The 18,743-nt window shown below is 37.5% G+C and overlaps 1 protein-coding gene across 6 annotated transcripts in view; it reads right to left on the bottom strand.

The window, feature by feature from the left end:
- Positions 1-18,743, bottom strand: part of HOMER1 (homer scaffold protein 1) — a 114,329-nt gene that overhangs the window by 45,189 nt on the left and 50,397 nt on the right. For all 6 annotated transcript variants that reach the window (XM_072859055.1, XM_072859054.1, XM_072859053.1 and 3 more), the window contains 3 exons: positions 16,496-16,627; positions 11,587-11,679; positions 3,362-3,504 (listed from right to left, as the gene is read on the bottom strand). In XM_072859055.1, the coding sequence (XP_072715156.1) occupies positions 3,362-3,504; positions 11,587-11,679; positions 16,496-16,627 (368 nt within the window). The remainder of the gene's footprint in view (positions 1-3,361; positions 3,505-11,586; positions 11,680-16,495; positions 16,628-18,743) is intronic.

Below are 18,743 nucleotides of genomic sequence, written 5' to 3'. Positions count from 1 at the left end.
CATTAACCATCATAGGTAGTTTAAAAAAAGGCAAGATGTTTAATTACAAGAGTTTATCTTCTGTGCAAGGCTCGTAACTGCTTAATATCCTTTTCTCTCAAGCAGTTGACAAGAGTTACACTGCTTGTGAACAGCATTAGGACTTTCCAGATGAGGACAAATTGAAGCAACTAGACTCCTGCTCTATTATGCTCATGGGATATGAATGGGATTTTAGACATATTACTGGAGAATGTTAATTTCAATACTTACAGTTATTTACTGAAATAATAAGAAATTTGAGCTATAATAACAAAACTCCGGTGACTTAAATAATGCTGTTTTTCAGCTTTTGGGTATAAGTGGTCAGAAAAGAACTATAAATACCAATGTAGTATACACTTATGCTGCTGAAATAACAGACCCCAACTACTTACACTAAGACACAGAAAGCACAGAAAAGAACACTTGCAGAAGAGGACATATCTGGCCAGTGAGGACATGTTACAACAAAATCAAATTGAACATTTTTCAGGTGTGCAGATTAAAAATGACAAGTAGTAAGATGTAGACTAAAGCATGACATCCACACCTGTGATTTCTGACCTTGTTAACGCCTGTCAGACCCTTCCAGTTGATACAAAGACATGAAAACCTCTTACCTATGTCACTGTTTTGACAGCAACCCCCTTCAAACCTTTACTCCTGTCCTCCTCCGTAGAAACACCTGCACTCAGCTGAGCTTGCCAACCCTGTCGGCAGCAACGCAGTTCCCACCTCAGCAGCCACTCTCGCCGTGCAGTGCCGTGGCACCTCATCCTGTCCACGAAGCTCCGGCACGAAGCCCTGCCCTGGGCTCCTGCCGTGCAGCCCCACACGTGCCTCCCCTGTGCTCCAGCCTACACTGAGGACCACTTCTTTTGGTTCTTCACAGGATAAGCACGTACTGCCAATGCCAGTGCAGAATATAGCTTTCCTATTTATGGAAGAAATGAACTTCCTATGGTAGTGTTATTTCAGTGAAGCATAGCCAGCCTCAATGACGCTCATGTCCCCTACAGCTGAACTCACTGGAGGGAAAACTACAATGCCTTTTCTATTGAAAAGCACCTCGCGATTGATCCAACGGCTCCTGGAGTAAAGGCAAATTATGTAAAAAGCATTGCCACACACAAGACAACACTCAAATGCCCTTCCAGCGTTACCCTCCTCACCCAGAAGCATTGGCTAAACTTTACCTTTGCTGAAACGCAGGGTGCAGGAGGAAGAGGCTCAGTGATCGGCAGGAGTTGCCAGGGTGCACAAGGAAAGGGCTCAGTTCAGCAACTCCTCTCCATCACACATGGAGTGCCACCAACACACAGTGTCATCAGAAGGGTGGGGAACAAGGAGAACAGTTCCTTCCTGTACCCCCGACACATGAAAAGCCCAGGGAGTCTGCAATGATCGGGGTGTAAGGTTTGAAATTTAATTTATTTTTTCTTTTTTTCTTTTAAATCAGGGCAAGCAGGCTGCCTGCAGAGAGCACCCTTTCAGCCAGCACAACCAGCTAGGTATGTCTACCCAGCTGCCAATTTAGTATTATGAAATGGCTCTACAAAAACATGACCATTTAACCAGGACTAACACAATCCTGGAGGCTTCACTTTCCATCTCTTTCATGCATGTGTTTCATGCATCTTTATTTATTTATAATAAATAAATAATCTTTATTTATAATAAAAACCTTTTCTAGTCCAAAATTCCATTTATTTCAAAGGGTTTTAAAAATTTGCATTTTCTTCAGTAATAGCTCACTAACAAACTTGAGGCTACCTTTAGCAAGATGAAACTCTGGTCTTTTGAGAATCATCATGAGAAGTGACCCTCAAAACGCAGAGTTATTGTCAGAAGACCAATTCCAGCTAGTGGTATTTAGCAGGACAAAAAACTAACACCAGGCACTCGCACTGCATACATGAAGTAGAAAAATGCAAAGCACGTGAAAGTTCTGTAACCTCTATTCTACACCATCAAAAATTACAACTGGGTAGTTTCAAAACATATCTTCAGTCATGCTCAATGCAGAGCAAAGCGTAGTTACTATATTGGCATACCAGAAATCTTATTTATATATGCAGAACGACAGGGGAGATCTTGCAGCTATCATTTTTAAAAAAAAAACAAACAACACTACTCATGTGTGGACTTTATCACAACTCCTTTTCACAAAAATATTGATAGAGAATTCCAACACACAAACAGTTTAAATGAACTCATTACAGAACACCCATAGATGTGCAACATTCGTAATACTCCTTTAACATGCACATAGCACTCTTACAAAGCACCATTTCTTCTAAAACATGTAATAGATGCACTGGTGACAGCTGAAGTATAAAAATAAACACAATCACTCTGTTAAAAAATTAGTGCAAAAGTATAATTTTTTCTCATTTGAAAATGTATATTATTTTTTCCAGATACGTTTAATAGTATTAATCTCTTACAAAAACTGAGAAGTCCTGCACAATTCCAATTCCATCTCTGCTCATTCTGAATTGCATGACATATCCGATGTCCTAGTATTCCCCAACCTTTGACCAAGAGCTCTTAAACTCTATTTAAACTTAATTACACAATGTTTAAAAAAATAAATCTAGTATTTCTAGCTCTCTTCTAAGTTTATTAAATCTTTCAGTTACTCTCCATGGTCTCAATACAGTATGTGTTTTATTGAGAGTGACCCATTTGCAATTATTTCTAATAGGCAAGATATATTGATCTTAACTCATTGTAAAAAGTCCTAGGTTTCTTAAAGAACAACAGAGCACAGCATTCCTAGCGCAATGAATTATAATTCAGTCTGAAGCAGAACTACACTTCTCATATTTTGAAAAAAAGTTGAAAAATGTTTTCAACTGTCAGAGAACCGTTCAATTAAGGGCTGCTTTAAACTTCATAATCCAGAAGTGTTGTAAGAGTCCCTTTTCTTCCAACAACTCGTCAACAAAAGGCTGACATCCAGTCCTATCAGTCATTTAAAGAATGTGTGCAAAAATAATTTAATTGGAATATTCTATGAAGCGGTTAATTTTACTAAGATCTCAGACATTGAAATAATGCTTCCTGTTAAAGGGACACCTGCACTAACCAGTGTTCAAGGGCTCGCGTTAAGCTGATTAAACTATGAAGTAACATTCCCCCAAATCTTATTCCAAGAGATTTTCTCACACGTTTTTTTCTTAAAACAAAGACTATATTGCAAATCTGAAAGCCAGTCCAGTTTTTTTGGGGGGTTGGGTTTGTTGGGTTTTTTTCCCCACACAATATGGGAGAAGGTCCCTTTAACGAGGAAGGAGACAGGTATCACTTAATCAGGATGTGGGAATGGAATCTGTACCTATGGGTAAATGGCAATGCGTTCTGGGTTGGTTCAGCCCTTGGTTCTGAGTTCTGCGTCACTTCTGGTGTCGCTCTCTCGTCATCTGTCCCGTTAATACTTTCCGGTGTTAAAGGAGACTGAATATCCCCTCCAGCTGATTCCTTAAGCAAAACAAACAACACATTAAAATTACAAAATGACCTGCTAAGGAAGGCTATGTGCATATAAGCACTAACGTTAATTCTTAAATGATACACAAATTTTAGGTAGTATTAATGTGAGGCTCAGATTTCCCAGCATCCCTCATGGTCGTATTTCATCACGTGAATTTAATTTAGAAGTGTATTACCATAAGATTCACATTACCTTGTACAAAACACAACCGACCTACGAATTATTTGGAAGAATCCAGCCTCCTGCTTATTACAGACCTCTCTCTCTTACCTGGTATTATGTTCAGCCCTCATCCTGCTACACAATGGGTGACTATTGACACCCAGGGTTCTCGTCTCTTACTTTATATTCTAACACGGTGAAACAAACAATTCTGATTTTTTTTTTTTCCCAAAATCTAGCTTTCCTATTGTTTATTAACCAAAGTGAACAGTGAGTGGAAGAGCCATTGGTGGTGCGTTCACAGTTTCACCTATGAGCCATCTGTAAAGAACACGTGTTCAGCAGAGTCCTGGCAAAACTTTCGTAGGCACGTTAGCCTGGCCTAGCTCTTGCTGGTCATGGTATTATCTGGGAAGGAGAATACTCCGTCTGCACACAGGCAGCTTCTGCTACTGCTATGTAACCGGACGCCTGAAAAACTTAATGGCTGCCGCCCAGCAGAAGGCACTGGTGTGGTTTTAATCACACTAGTCACACCGATATGTACATTGGTGTTTTGGCCAACAAACACCATTTGCTAATTTCTAGTCACTGAAAAGTACTTCTTCTTTATACCAAGTACACCCTTGTAGCCCACATCCTAAGTTAGAATAGTATTGGCTTTTCAGTCCCTGTATGTGGTTTAATTTTATTATTTTCTTTGCTGTTACATTCTTTTTCAAGTAATGATTTTTGCAGGAGATAAGCAAGTCATATAAGCTAAGTAGCTCATCTCAATTTTAAAATGTCTTAGTAGGCTTTTAGTAACCAAGTGGTAACATTTAACTCTAAGATAGAAGAGTTTAATGAATGGAGTTCATTGTAACTCATGGAGGGGTGTCTACACAGCAGAGGTCTGGTTGAATTACAGTATTTCCAAAAGCTGAGCATCTCCTATGGCCACACAGCCTTCTGCCATCTGCATGGGGAACAGACAAAACTGCTATTTAATGTTATTAAACTGAAGCACAAGTACAGGCTCTGGAAGGCCAGCAGCTCCTATTCCCAGCGCTTTGACACTCTGCATTGGAAGCTGAAGAACAGCAGTCTCAGAAGGAATTGCAAAATATCTGAAGATGGTCATGATCTTACAAGATCAGGGTTTAATTCTGAGCCTCCATTTGTAGCCTTCAACTAGTTTACACGGATAAGGCTTTTTGAAAGCCGATACTGATCCTCCATCCGTAGGAAATGTTGTCCTTGACTTTCAGACTTAACTAGATGGAAAAACTCAGTTCTTTTAAAGAAAGTAAGATCTGGCTGTCATCATCACCTTCCACACCCTTCTGGTGTCCCTTAACCAAAATATTGTTGTTCAATGTTTTCATTGTACTTTAAATTACATTAAGCATTTGCAGCAAAACAATTGCTGAAATGTTGCTTTTATTCTGCCATATTTCTCACATAGTGAGAGATATGTACCTCACTCTAGAACTTGAATTAGCGAGTGATACAACATTTTAATACTGACTTCAAGTTCTATCATATTTAGCATTCATCAAGTTATACAATGCACATGCACCAGTGTCTCCATTCTGCACCTTCTTATTAAATTTCTACTGATTAAAAAGCAGAAATAATTAGCTCACACTGATTTAATTCCACAGATATAAACTGCTATTTGTAATATAAATCTTTTTTTTTTTATTATATGAATGCAAATTGTTACCTACTTTCAGGAAGAATCTTTTTATTTTATACTCAAAACTATTATCTTAAGTGTTAATACTTTAAAAGTCAAAATTAAATCTTGATTTTTACAGAACAATTTTAATGAACTGAAACTGAATTAAAATTAAGTGTGAAAGGAGAGCAGAGTTGACAAGATAATCAGGCAAATGAATTATTTCATACAAATTATATGGTTTTGTCTATTATTATCCTCTGATTTGATAAACAGTTTCCACTGACATTAAATGAAAGCCTTTATGGACCCAAGAGTTTCTCTTTTATGTCCTTGTCTTTCTAGACTACACTAGATATTCTAAAAAATACATACCACACCCTACAAAATCTGGATGGCTTGTAGCTTTAAGCTAAAATTCTTACAACACTATTATTAGATACATAAAGCCAGAGCCTACTTATTAAAATGTTTTAAGTGTGAATGCATAAAAATTATTTCAGTAGAAGAATAACAAATGTGCAAGTTCCACCTAGGCTTATTTTTCAGTAAAGCACTTTCATAGACTTCTAATGTGAATGAAATTCAAGTGACAAAAATTAATGCAGACAAACATCACAGTCTGTGTAATACCTAAAGGTTCACTGCCTGCAAATTCATGAGGAGCTAACTTTGTATGTACAAGAGAAGCATCAGATTCTAGTATGTTTATCTTCTACCAATAATACAGGTTAATCAGTGCTCTCACACACTCACAACTGTCCCTGCCTGAGAAATAATTTATTTGCAGCCAACTATAATGAAGCTGGCTATGAATAAAGCACCAAAGACAACAGAAAAAGCCACTGACACTGAACAAAATTTTTACAAATGTTTAGAAATAATATGTTCCCATTTTATATTAACTAGAGAGAGTAAAATAATTTTACAAACATTTTTGGGAGATGTTCATATGTAATGAAGTTTTTATTCCATACCATTATAGCTTCACACATCCACTCCAGGCTTTACAGAGTTAGGGAAGAAATTGCAGTCAGCTTAAAAAGAGATTTTCACCCTTCCCTTCTAGCTGGAAGAGCAGGTTAACTTAGTTCTAACGTTCAACTGTATAGACACTATCTGGAAAAAAACAGTGCCTAAATTGAAAATGAAAAGTCCTCCTGTAAATCAATTATATATTTTAAGGCCTGATATTTCCCACTCATGACAGCTACAAATAGATATTTCATGCATTTGAGAAGAAAGGATTAACAGCTTTCCTATGGTATAAAACCAGTATTGTATCATATATAGGTTTCTGGAGGATATTGAACTTTAAGTCACTCACCAGTCCTGGACTTAACACATGGACTGAGGATTAGTATTTTTCTACATGACAGGTAAATGTGAGAGTCTGACTCAGGTATATTTTTCTATTTAAGAGTTTGTCAGAGAACTGCACTGTCTAAAGGAGCTTTGGCCCTACTAACGAGCATGCAGGACCCCAGTGATGCCCAGCAGTACAAAAATGACAGTGCCTACAGTATATAAACTAAACGTAACAGTGGGGAATTCATCAAAAGATGCCTTAAATTTCAAAATCTTATAAACAAAATGCATGCACTCACAAAAGTCTTTGAAGTAAAACAAGCAGACTTCACAGCAGAGATCAAGCCACCTTTTAATGGTGACTAAATACGAAACAAAAGAAAAGGAGGAGTAGGTGGTTCTAAAATCATGAACAAGCTTGTTTGGTTTGTTCATGATTTTAGTCCAGCTCGTTTTCTTATTAAGCTCATTTGGTTTTGGTCCAGCTCGTTTTCTTATTAAGTTTTATACTGCTCTTTCATTAAGTATTCCATACACTTCCCTGGCATTGCTGTTCTTCATAGTGCTTCTCTATTCAGTCCTGACTGGCAACGGCCTAAGTCTGCTAGCTACTGATTCAGATACCGTAAGACATGAGAAACATTTGTTCCAGTATAGAAATTCACACGACATCCCAGAAAGTTACTTTTTCCACAAGTTTTGTACGTAAATTCTGTACTTCTACAAACAAAAAGCCAACAGGTGGCAAACCATGACCATTTTGCCAAAACCAACCCATTTCCTGCACTAAAAAATGTTGTGATTCTAAAACTTTTCAGGCAATAGCTATTCCTAATACTCTGCATAGAAGGGACTCAGAATCACAGACAAGACTGTGTACAGTCTTTTGTGCAGGACAATTTTGAGTAAATTACTCACCACACAATTTCATAAATTAGCAGAGGTCTTAATCTGAAATAACCAGGGTCAGAAGAAATATCTGAGGACAGATTCTTGCTTAGAGAAGAAGAACTCAGGTTCAGCCTCCAGTTGGTTGTAAGACTGATGGAGTGAGACTGCAAACCACACAAACTGCTCTATTTGGTTCTGTACTTGAACCTAATTAAGGTTAGTTTAAAAAAGTAAAAAAAAAAAGGAGGGGAGGGAGGAATGGATGGATGACACAGTTCTCAGGCTATTGCTTCATGCAGCTCAGTGAACTCCAGATGCAAGTGTTGCTCTTTCAGTGCACAGGCAAGCTTGAAACTGAAAATAGACCATGGGTGGCTTGTCACTGTAAGATCCATGAGCTGATGACATGAGCAAAATAATTCCCTATACTAAAAGATGGGTCTGAGAAATAGGAGGTGGCACAGCAGGGGAGCCAGTATTTTAGTTTTATATAAACAAGATAAGAGCATTGCAAAGCTTTATTACCTAAAGCTGAGTTAAAGGGACACCTGATGGGGTACCTATGTGCATAGGTGGTCTTAGAAGTACCAAAATAGAGAACTTCTTTCTAGACCAAAGCCTCCACACATACCAAATACAGATAAAGTGTGTATTATTATATGAATCCATCTTAATACAGATGGGTCAAAAGTACAAGTTCTCTGACACAGAAACAATGCTTTCCTCTTCATTTCAGGAAAGCACCGTGCACTCGGTGGGACTGACACATAACAAAGCGGCATCTCTCTTGTAATTTGCTGGTCCAGGCCACTGTCTTTCTCTGGACAAGTTAAGTTCTTTTTACAGTCAAGGTAAATGGTGATTTTATATATTATGTGATATTCTGGGAAATTAAAGCAAAGCCTGCTGGTAAATAGGAGGAGAACAGGCAGTATTAAAGAAACAGTAAGAATGCAGAGTTTAAAATTAGCAGCAGCATAGCTTAGGGGAAAAGAACTCCTGCTACTAAGTAACTGCAAATTGGGCTATGTATTGTTTTCTTTCTACTACGTGTTTCACACACACACAAAAGCCAAAGAATACATGCCATCAGATGAAACAGTATATCCAAAAAATACTCAAAACGGAACTACTACTTCCTGGCCATTGAGGCACTTTTCTGGTGGAAATACCTAGCCAAATAGTACCAACACTTTGCTAAAGCTCGTAACACCTTAGAGAAGCAGCCTGACTTCAGTGGATTTTAAATAAGATTGTTGTTAAGTTTTAACATGGCTAACTCTGGTAAGTACTTGAACTACAAATACATATTCTATTTCTGAGATATTTCTGTTATCTCTTGTTTTCTATTTCTCTTTAGTTTTCCAAGTTTTTGCAGGACATTCAGAATTGAAACTCACACATACCAGTAGTATTTGCAGGGTTACACCAAACAATAGTGAACAGCAAATACCTTGTGCAGGGTTTTGTTACACTAGTTGTGGAGATATTTTAATAAAGATTCTATTTGTAGGGACATACTGAATGCAGAAAAAAGCACATGTACTTTTTCTCTTTTAGAACAGTGTAGCAGACACGGTAGGCAATGTACCATATCTGGTACTTTAATTAACTGGTAAATAATAAGGGCATTTTTAAAAGCAGAACCAAGAGAAATATAACATTTTATTTAAGTTTGACATGTATATTTTCCAGTTTGGATATGCAGTATCTTCCTACCTATTATTAATTTAATGCAGAAGGATACCTGCAAATCCAAGACAGCAGAGGGATTGACACTTGTAGCTAACTGGGTTACTGTTATAGAGTTCACTACTCACATGCTACCTCCCAATGCCTTTCCCGTCAAAGCTTCCTAAAAAAGCCAGCTTCCTGCGAAGTCTTGACTGGTCACTGAAAATATCTCCTTCCTCTTTTACTCTACCTCTCTGCAAAGGATCACTATGCAAAAGGGAAAGAAGAGCTGTAGAATAATTGAGAAAGGCAACACTTGAACTATTTGCCTTGCAGCCACTTTTTGGCAGATGATCAAAATGACAGCAAGTGCTCCTTCAAATGTCTCTAGGGTCCCACCTTCCTTCCCCACTACCAACCACCCATCTTCCCCCCAGTCCTAAATGTCTTTGAATGAGCCCCAGCACCATGGAAGTGCTGCAGTTTGCCATGAAGCCATTGCTCCTCACCTGCTCCAAACTCCAAAGTTCCTGATTCAACTCCCTTCTCTCTGGGGAACTAATGAGAAGCATTAAGTATGTGAAGACTATTATGCTGATGTGTCAGCACTTGCACTAACTGTACCTTTCAGAATAGTACACTAACTTATCAACACAGCAAAAAGCCAAGAGATGAAAAGTAAGGCCTGAATATGAAATTATTCCTAAGTGTGCAGTAATTAAATTGCAGCTCTCAACGTGCATTATAGAATTGCTCAAGGTAACATTTCTGTAACTGCCTACAGTATAAAATGTTAGGTTCCAAGTATAAAAGGAAATATGTACAGGAAAATGAACAATATTAATAGCTCATATAGCTTAAGAGAAACCTTTAACTCTGGGCAGCTGCTAGACAAAAGCATCTTGTCTCTGAGTGAGCAGTTCAAATTTATGTCCAAACCAAATAATAAGTCATTCCATTCGACAGTGTCAGATTTAACTTCTGAGTCCAGACTATTAATCAACATGTTAAAAGAGAAGCAGAGTAATTGTTTTGTCTATAATATCGAGTAACTAGAGGTCTGGCTGAAGCACTTCACTGTTTCTAAAGCCAAGTGCATATTAGGTTCTAATATTGAAATACCTACTTCCATTATCTCTGTGTTTATTTATGGAATTTATCAGAAATTTAGAGACAGTCAAGAAAACTAATAACAAAAGACTGCCTTATTTTTCTCCTGTTACAGCAGAGCAAGCGGTTTCCCGTTAATAGCAAAAGCCAACCCAGCACTTGGGCAAAATGCCCACTGGGAAAACAACATGAAGTCGGTTCATTGTGTATATTCTTGTGGTGTCCACTGACTTCTCTTGGAAGGACACCAGGTGTAGCTTTCTGGTGGCAATAAAACTATTCGTACAGCATGCTGCAAACTGCCTGCCATCCTTGTTCCATCAAAGATCAGGAGCATATTACAGTGCAAAGCACCCAAGTGATGCACTGATTCAATGAATGAAGACTCCTCAGAAGAAAGACTCAGCTGCATTAATCCTACTCAACTCAGGAACCCCTCCTGTAGTTTTAAAGCTACTTCATCCTCCAAGACAAGGAATTACCTTTGTCTTCACTATTGCTTATAACAAAGCAAATAACTACACACAGAGCCAGAAACACTGGGCAGGGAGGGGGGTGGGAGTGGAGGGGCATAAAAGCCTCATGCAATTTCTGTTTTCAAAGCAAATTCAAAGTATTCGGTTTCAAGTAAATTAATTTTAGGCATGACTAATGTAAATGTGACTATATTAATCTACCCTCCTGTTAGGCCTATATTAACCCAGTTCATGTTTTGAGATACCTTTTATAAACTCTTCTTTTACATCATCACTAACTGTAATAAAACTCCAGAACCAGCATGTGAATCTATCATCTTCCTTCAACACATTTCACAAGTGAATACTACACGGTAGGAAATAAGTAAAAATAGTTTGTGGTTTCAACTTTGATTTTTGTTGTAATGATTCTTCTGTAAAAGTCCTTCACAGTGCACTGCCTGAAGTTTCATAGATACAAGAAGAAAAAAACACAAAAAGTGTTTACAATAGACATACTTACATAACTGCTCACCATGTTTACCCATTTTCTGGGGAAAGTTCAAAGAAAGGAATGGGAATAAACAAAAGGCTGATTTTATTTTAAAGCAAGTCCCTTTGACACTTCTGTAGTGTATGTTAAATGTATTCTTAGACTTCCTGACACTTGTAGTTGACTGTTGAGAGGATTCAGGGTAACTGGGAAGTACCCCATTCATTTTTAATAGAACACGTGTGTGTAAGATACAATACAGTAAGTAGCACAGATATGAAGTAATAGGCTTGAATCAGGCAGTAAGACTCACTTGAGAGGGCGTACTTGTTAGCTCCATCTTTTCCTGGGATTTTTCCTTTGCTAGTCGTGCAGCTTCTTTGAATTCCTGAAATTTTTCAGCAAACTGAAGGTACATATGTTTAAAAAAAAAAGGGAAAAAGAAAGAGTAGGCGTGAAGCAGTAAATTACATGCAGAACAGAATGCTGTACTTAACATTTTACAAAGTCAAATTCTGTCAGTAGAATTTTTAAATTCTTCTCCTTATTAGGTACTCATTTAAGTGAGTTATACAGTGATATACCTTTCAGTACCTTTTCAGACACAATGTACACTGTTTATATGTCAGGAAAATTGTGATGCAATGAAGTTTGATCAGTTGCTGATAGCGTTAAAAATCCTCACCTCAGAGATGGCTAATAATAGTGACAAGCTGCCTTACACAGCTGCTTTCAGATTCAGATTTTACTCTCCTCCTGACAACAAATGATCTGGTTCTGAAGCCTATTGTGGTCACTATTAGCCTAGAGCTTTCAATGGGCTTCATTCTTTCATGACTGAAACTGATTTATTCCCAGATTTTAACAGCATTTATAACTTCAATAGCTAATTAGGAAAGCAACAGTGGGAATATCGAGTCAAGTTCACTTCTTGATTGTTCACTGACATCAATCAAGTTAACGAACAAATTCACTGAACTAAACACTTGCATATACTGAACACTAAATTCAGAAATTGCACATTGGACTGCCATATGAAGCTTGATTTCCATGCTACATGGACCTCTTCCAGAAAATAGCTAAAGCAGCAATTTAGAAATACATGTACCCTTAAACGTGAGAGATTAAATCAATTTATTAAGAACAGGCCTAGTTTCTCTGGCTAGAGAAAAATTTGGCTTCATAGATCTCAGCTTGACACTACACTAATCGCTATAATAGCCAAGCATTTGGTTTTGTTTCCTACTGCTTTTATACAGAACATTATCTTATTATGATCAGCTTAAAACTGAAATTCTGCAAAAACACTGGAAGCTTCACCAACAACTTCTAATTCTCTCTGGCGGCGCATACAAAGAAATCGTTTTGCACTGCTTGTATTTAGAAGGGACAAAGGTTACCCTTCGTGTGACACAACCTCCTCAACTATTTTCAATCAGAACTTCACTTGCTATGCAAGGCCTAAAAAACCTTATTGTCTTTAAACTTCTGCTGCTGCTAGGCTATTAGTATTTGCGGAAATATAATTTCTCTCCACTTCTAACCTATATTTCACCTGTCAGGTTATTGAAAAGTGTATGTTTCCTGAATATAGAAGGAGACAAAAGATACCACCCTGAAAGTCTAATCCAGTATCAAAGAACATCTCAGAACAGATGATAAAATTGGCAACAGATCACCAGAACTAGATGATACTTATTTAAGACTTGTACATAGACCTCAAAATCTGATGGGTAACCTATTATTTAAATCAACTTTAAGACAAAAGGATTGGTAAATGGAAAACATGATGTTGAGTTTAGAATAAATGGCTGAAGACATACAAGGCAGTAAATATGATCTTCTGTATCACAGTGGTAGAAACTATAAAAAAATATATAATAGATAAATAGATAACATTCTAAGAAAGAGCCAACAAGGCTCCTGTAGTGGAAATTTTCACAAATTTACTAGAATTCCTTGAGATAGTCAGGTGATGGATAATAGCAATCTCTTGATAAAATTCCTGAATAACAAAGATGAGCTCTGATAATATGACAGGAAAGGTTCGCTGGAGGATCAATATTTTAAGGAAAAGATGAAAAATTGTTCAGGAAGATTACAAGAGGCTCTTACAAGTACCTGCAGTGGCACTTTTGCCATTTAGCTTACCCTTAAGTTATACAAAATAAAACAGGTCAACTAATTCAAATGGGTAAGACAGACAGCAAACCTGAAAAGGAGTATTTCTTCTCATACATCAGGATACTATCAAAAGCACAAATTTATATTCTGAATGAGAAAGTCATCTCATTTTTTTCTGAAAATCATGGGACATTCTGTTCCTCCTAATGCAGCAGCAAGAGGGATTCTGCTAGCAAATCCTGATCCTGTGAAAGGAATATTCTTCAACATAGGAATCATCCTTCAGGTATCACTGACTTCTGATGGAACAAACTTGAGGTGAATTTGTGGTCTAACATATTGAGAAAAGGTCTAATGAAGATAAATAAATGTTTAATTAATTTTCTTCTATACTGCTTGTATGTGAAGTTGACTAGAGTGCCATCATTTTTCTATCAGATATTCTCACTCTGCTAATCCTCAGTCACAATAATTGTACAGAAAGAGGTTACTGCTGTTGCACTCTACCCTAGTATTTAGTTTAGGAGGACAAAGGTACATGAACCAAAAACGAATAGTCCAACAGTCAAACATTTACTATAAGCTAAGCAGACAATGATCTTTTCATTGTTTAGCTGTCAAGAATAAGTTTATTCTTATCTGCTCTGATTATTTGCTTCATTAACCTGTCGAAATCAGCCACAGACTAGACTAAGTTTTTTGTGGTTGCAGGCCGTCTTTTGCTTCCTGGAACTTGAAATATTTCATTGAGGCCCAGAGACACTACTGCCAAACAAATTACATACAACAGGGCTGTTAACTTAAGGACTTTGATAAATCAAGCAGAAAATAAGTTCCAGAATCAAGTTTTAAGGCAACTTCTAGAAGCAACCTGTTTCTGAACAAACCCATTAATACAGTTTACTTATTAGCCCTATTACTAATAACCAGTAGTACCTTGAGCCCTAAATTAGATTTCATGTCCTACAGTGCTAGATGTACCAAAGAGTGCTCTGGTAAACCTGACTACAATGCCAGTGCACAAAAGTGAGAGTTAGTAATCTGAGCAGAGAGACAAGGCAAGAAAGAGAATATAGATGTGATTTCTCTAAAGCAGATCACACAGCAAATCCAGCATTTCTAATTCAGCTTTTCTGATTCCAAGACCAATGTATCTACCAACTCCAGTGACTGAAAAGACTGTAATCTAAAGAAAAGTTTCCTTTCCCCTGTCAAATATGTTTGTTAATTTTAAAATAACACAAAAAGTTTTACCTTTATAAATTTTAGTAGCAACGATCAGCAATTTCAACTCACATGAATATCAGTTTGATAAATAAGATACAATACAACAGGAACAGTTTGCTGAAAAGGTCCTGAAGATTCACCACCATAAGCTTCAGAAAAGGTCTGTGACTTGGTATTTTTCTCAACAGATTCGTGTATTCTTTGTAAAACACAGCAATCTGAGTAACTGCTAATCAAACACATACTTAAGACAAAATACCTACTGCAGCTTTTCAGATTATTTTTTCAACAGGAATATAAAGTTTTAAGCCAAGGGCATACTTAAAACTCTTAGCCATCCGTTTGAGGGCAGTGAAAGAATGGGATTGAAACAACTGTAATTAAGAAGGCAGTAAGTACCACATGGGGAGAGCAAGAAAAGTGTCAAGGATAGGACAGATTAAAAAAAAAATATTTTCACTGGCAAGGATAACCTAGTGTTTAAAGTCAGGCAAACTCAGAGTGTGCATAACTAGTGCATGTTATTTTGCCTCCAAAGCATTCTGTGATTAAGGAAAACAAGCTAGGCTACGAGAGAGGTAAACTAAGTTAGCATTTATGCTAAATCCATTGAAATATTAAGAAAAGTTATTACCACGTGGGTAAGCAAGCGCCTCTAGGACATACACACCAATTTAAGCAAGTGACAAAGTTTCCAAGTTCACTGAAGCAATGACAGGTGCACAAACGCACATGCAATATTAGTATCATTCAGAATTTCCTGTGTTTGTGTTGCTTCGTGGAAATAAAAGCTATCTGATTATGAAAGGAAGAAATCTTACAAGTGTAACACTTGTCCAAATAAAGCAGATGTACTGGTTCTCATTTTAATGGTTTTCTAACAGGCCCATGCTTATCCTTAGATAGTAACAATTACTTTCTGAAAAGGGCTGATATAATTTTTTTTTTTTTAAATAAGAAGCCAATCATTATCTCTTATTTAAACATGTACTAGACATTCCTTTTATGGCACTTGGGTTTCCAGATCTTTTGTATCCTTCAAAGATGAGAATTCTCTGCTTAACGTAGAGACATGTTCTTAAACTGAACTGAAATTCCTCATCTGGAGAAAAATGGCATTGGCTTGTACAGGTTCCTGGACTCATCTACCAGAACAGTATCAACAGCAATAGGTATTGTAGAAAGGGTGCTCAGAGGAACTATCCCATCACTTTGAAAAACAGGGGTTACTGCTTTCCTCGGAATAAGGTGTACTTCCCTCCTGTACAAGTAGACCAGAAAAAAACCCTCACGCACGGCACAGAGTTTCTTTAGTAAACATTTCGACTTTTGTATTCCAACAAGAAAATATAGTTTTCTTTTAAACTTAATATATTTCCCACTAGCTTTACTTTAAGCCTGCAGACGTTGAAATATCTGTAATGTGGTGCACTACATAGTAGAAAAGTGAAAGCGAATGTGGCTTAAAAGACAAAAATGAATCTGAAGACTACCAACAATTTTTTTTCTAGGAGATCTAAATACAGAAGAAATACTTAATTGTCTACTCCTTTAAATTCTATAATGAAAAACTGTAATGGAAGAACAACTTTAAAAAAAAGAGAAACCTAACAAATGGATAGTTAGAAAGTGTTAACACCATACACTGTGATAGCTTACATCTCCCTCCTTTCCTCCATCAGTTAACAGAAAATTTGCAGGTATCACACTTTGTCTTGTCTTTTTACATTATAAGGATTGATAAAGAATATTTTTTGTAAATTATTTTTAAATAACAACAGTAGCGAGCACTGAGTCAAGACAGAATGAGCAGGAATCAAATATTCTTAAGCCGCTTGACTAGCTGAAGAGTTACCACTGGTCATACTTACTTTTGAAAGGTGATGTTCAGATGAAAATCCCAAGCCATAGACTGTATTCGCCCTGCTGTCTGCCCACTGGCCAAACTTCTGGGATGTTTTAGTAAATGTCATGTTAGGGGTGATAGTGCTATTTATTATTGCCTGAAAAAAAGTAATAGTTGTAAAAAAGGAGTTTTGTGGTTTTGATTTTTTTTTTAAAGACTACTCATAATTGAAAATGCCAATATTGTAGTCAAGTACCTGTACAGACTGAATGAGACACATGCTGAGAACTAGGGAACAGTTTTCTAATTCAATCACAGCTAAAATTACAAAAGCATATTTTCACATACATTCTGTAAAAGAAGCAAAAGCTGGGGAGGGGCATCTGTTTGCAATTGCAAGCAGTCATTTAGTAGTTAGCAAGTCTAAAAGAAGTCCTTTAAAGCATCTGCATAGGCTAATGAGATCAGAATAGAAGAACCAGCAAAGTCCTTTTTTGTCTCACAAGTGTATTTCTTTGCCCCTAAGGCAACGCCTCTCAAGCTCCACTGTAAGCTTCAGTGTTGCATTCCCCCCACCCCGGTTGCATATGTGATTCTCACTGGAAAACACACAATAAAACAAGAAGCACAATTTCTTTTTAAGTTTCTGTATTACAAGAATCTGGTTTTCCATTATACACACACAAGCATGCCTAACAATGACAGGTTAGTACAGTTTATAACCGGCCAACATGAACAAGAAAGACTAGCCATAAACCCAAACATATGTGTATTTGAAGTGAAATGCAGGCATGCTTTCTCATCTGTCTGGTGCTACTAAGAGTTTCAGCCACATTTGTTAAATAACTCACAGCCCTTTTCATGAATCACTGGTGCTTTGTAACACCCACATGAAAGAGAACGTCCTTAAAACTTCCCAGGAAATAGCACACACTGTGAGCAGAACAATTCAGCAAGAATCTTTCTTACACGCCAGTTACTGTGCTGCAAAGGTTATTGTCAGTATGGGCCCTACTGCAATTGTCTTACAGTACCGAGTTGGGAATCTCTTGAACATCAGTGTGCATGTTTCCTGCTTCCATGAAACCATAACCCCTGCCTTACCCCTGGTAGGTTAAAGCCAGTGATTACTGAAGAATCCTACAGCAGCAACAAAATCCACAGCGTCCAAACCACCCTCTCTGTCGTAAGGAACGAAATCTTACTTTCATTCTTTAAATAGCAGAAACTGTACAGATGTGTAGAGAATAACAGTATTTTCTCAGGATGGTGACAGTGAGAAACTGCAACATCAGAGAGATGAAGTACTAACAAGATCTCCCAAGCCCGAGATCTTCTAGAAGTCACAGTCAGTCTATATGACTTGTGTGAGACGGCCTTCTGGGTGGATTTTAAAATGAGTAGTTACGGAGTTTACTTAGCACCCTTTGCTTTTGCTGACATTTGGGTAGCACTGGAGCACAGCTACCATCAACATAAAATTTTCTCTGAATTCTACAGGGCAAGCCTGAAAAATTTACAGCTGAGGGGCCAGCTAAGCCCACAAACACTTCCCATGTGCATATGGTGATTCTCAGATGAAGTGGCGGAAAGGAGCATTGCAAGAAAGTTCAGAAGAACACATATCGCAACATGTAGAAAGACAAGCAAAGATACTGCAGCACAGATGAATTTAACAAAACTGGCATCTTCTGCAGTGGCTTTGGCAGCTCAACTATACTTGCATTAAATTAGACGAACAAATCTGGATGTAGCTGAGGATATCAAGCAGTCAGTTCTCTCTGATAACCTTTGCCTCAAAATGCAAGTTTTGGCTACCATTGTGAAGAACTCCTGGAAAATTTTGGAATGCCTGAAAGCTTACATTTGAACTAACAAGCCTCATCAGGTCAAGGACAGGATTTGCTGTGTGATCAGAGACTGCAGAACCATCTCCAGCTTTTTTAAAGATCTCCAGTTTTTAAAAATTTAAAAATCTCCAGTTTTTAAAAATCTCCAGTTTTGTGGAGATGTCCACAAAACATCTCCACAGATTTTCATATAGGAGAAGCTGGTCAGTGAAGTCACTGGTAATTCAAACATCCTTCTCCTTTCTTTAGGCATAAGGTTTGGAGCCGAAATAAAGCCAGCAGGCTTGCACTTGCGTTTGCACTATGGCCTCCAACTGACCTCACAGAAAATGGCTGTCCGTGCCATATAGGACAGAAGAGATAATGTGAGACAGGCGGGTGGACCTCTTGGAAAGGAGGTATTACAGAGCTCTTATTTTCTTT

The sequence above is a fragment of the Ciconia boyciana genome, chromosome 4 (genome assembly GCF_034638445.1).
Source record: "Ciconia boyciana chromosome 4, ASM3463844v1, whole genome shotgun sequence".
Classification (NCBI taxonomy): Eukaryota; Metazoa; Chordata; class Aves; order Ciconiiformes; family Ciconiidae; genus Ciconia; species Ciconia boyciana.
The sequence above is the reverse complement of the archived record's forward strand: the minus strand, read 5'-3'. Positions and strand labels throughout refer to the sequence as shown.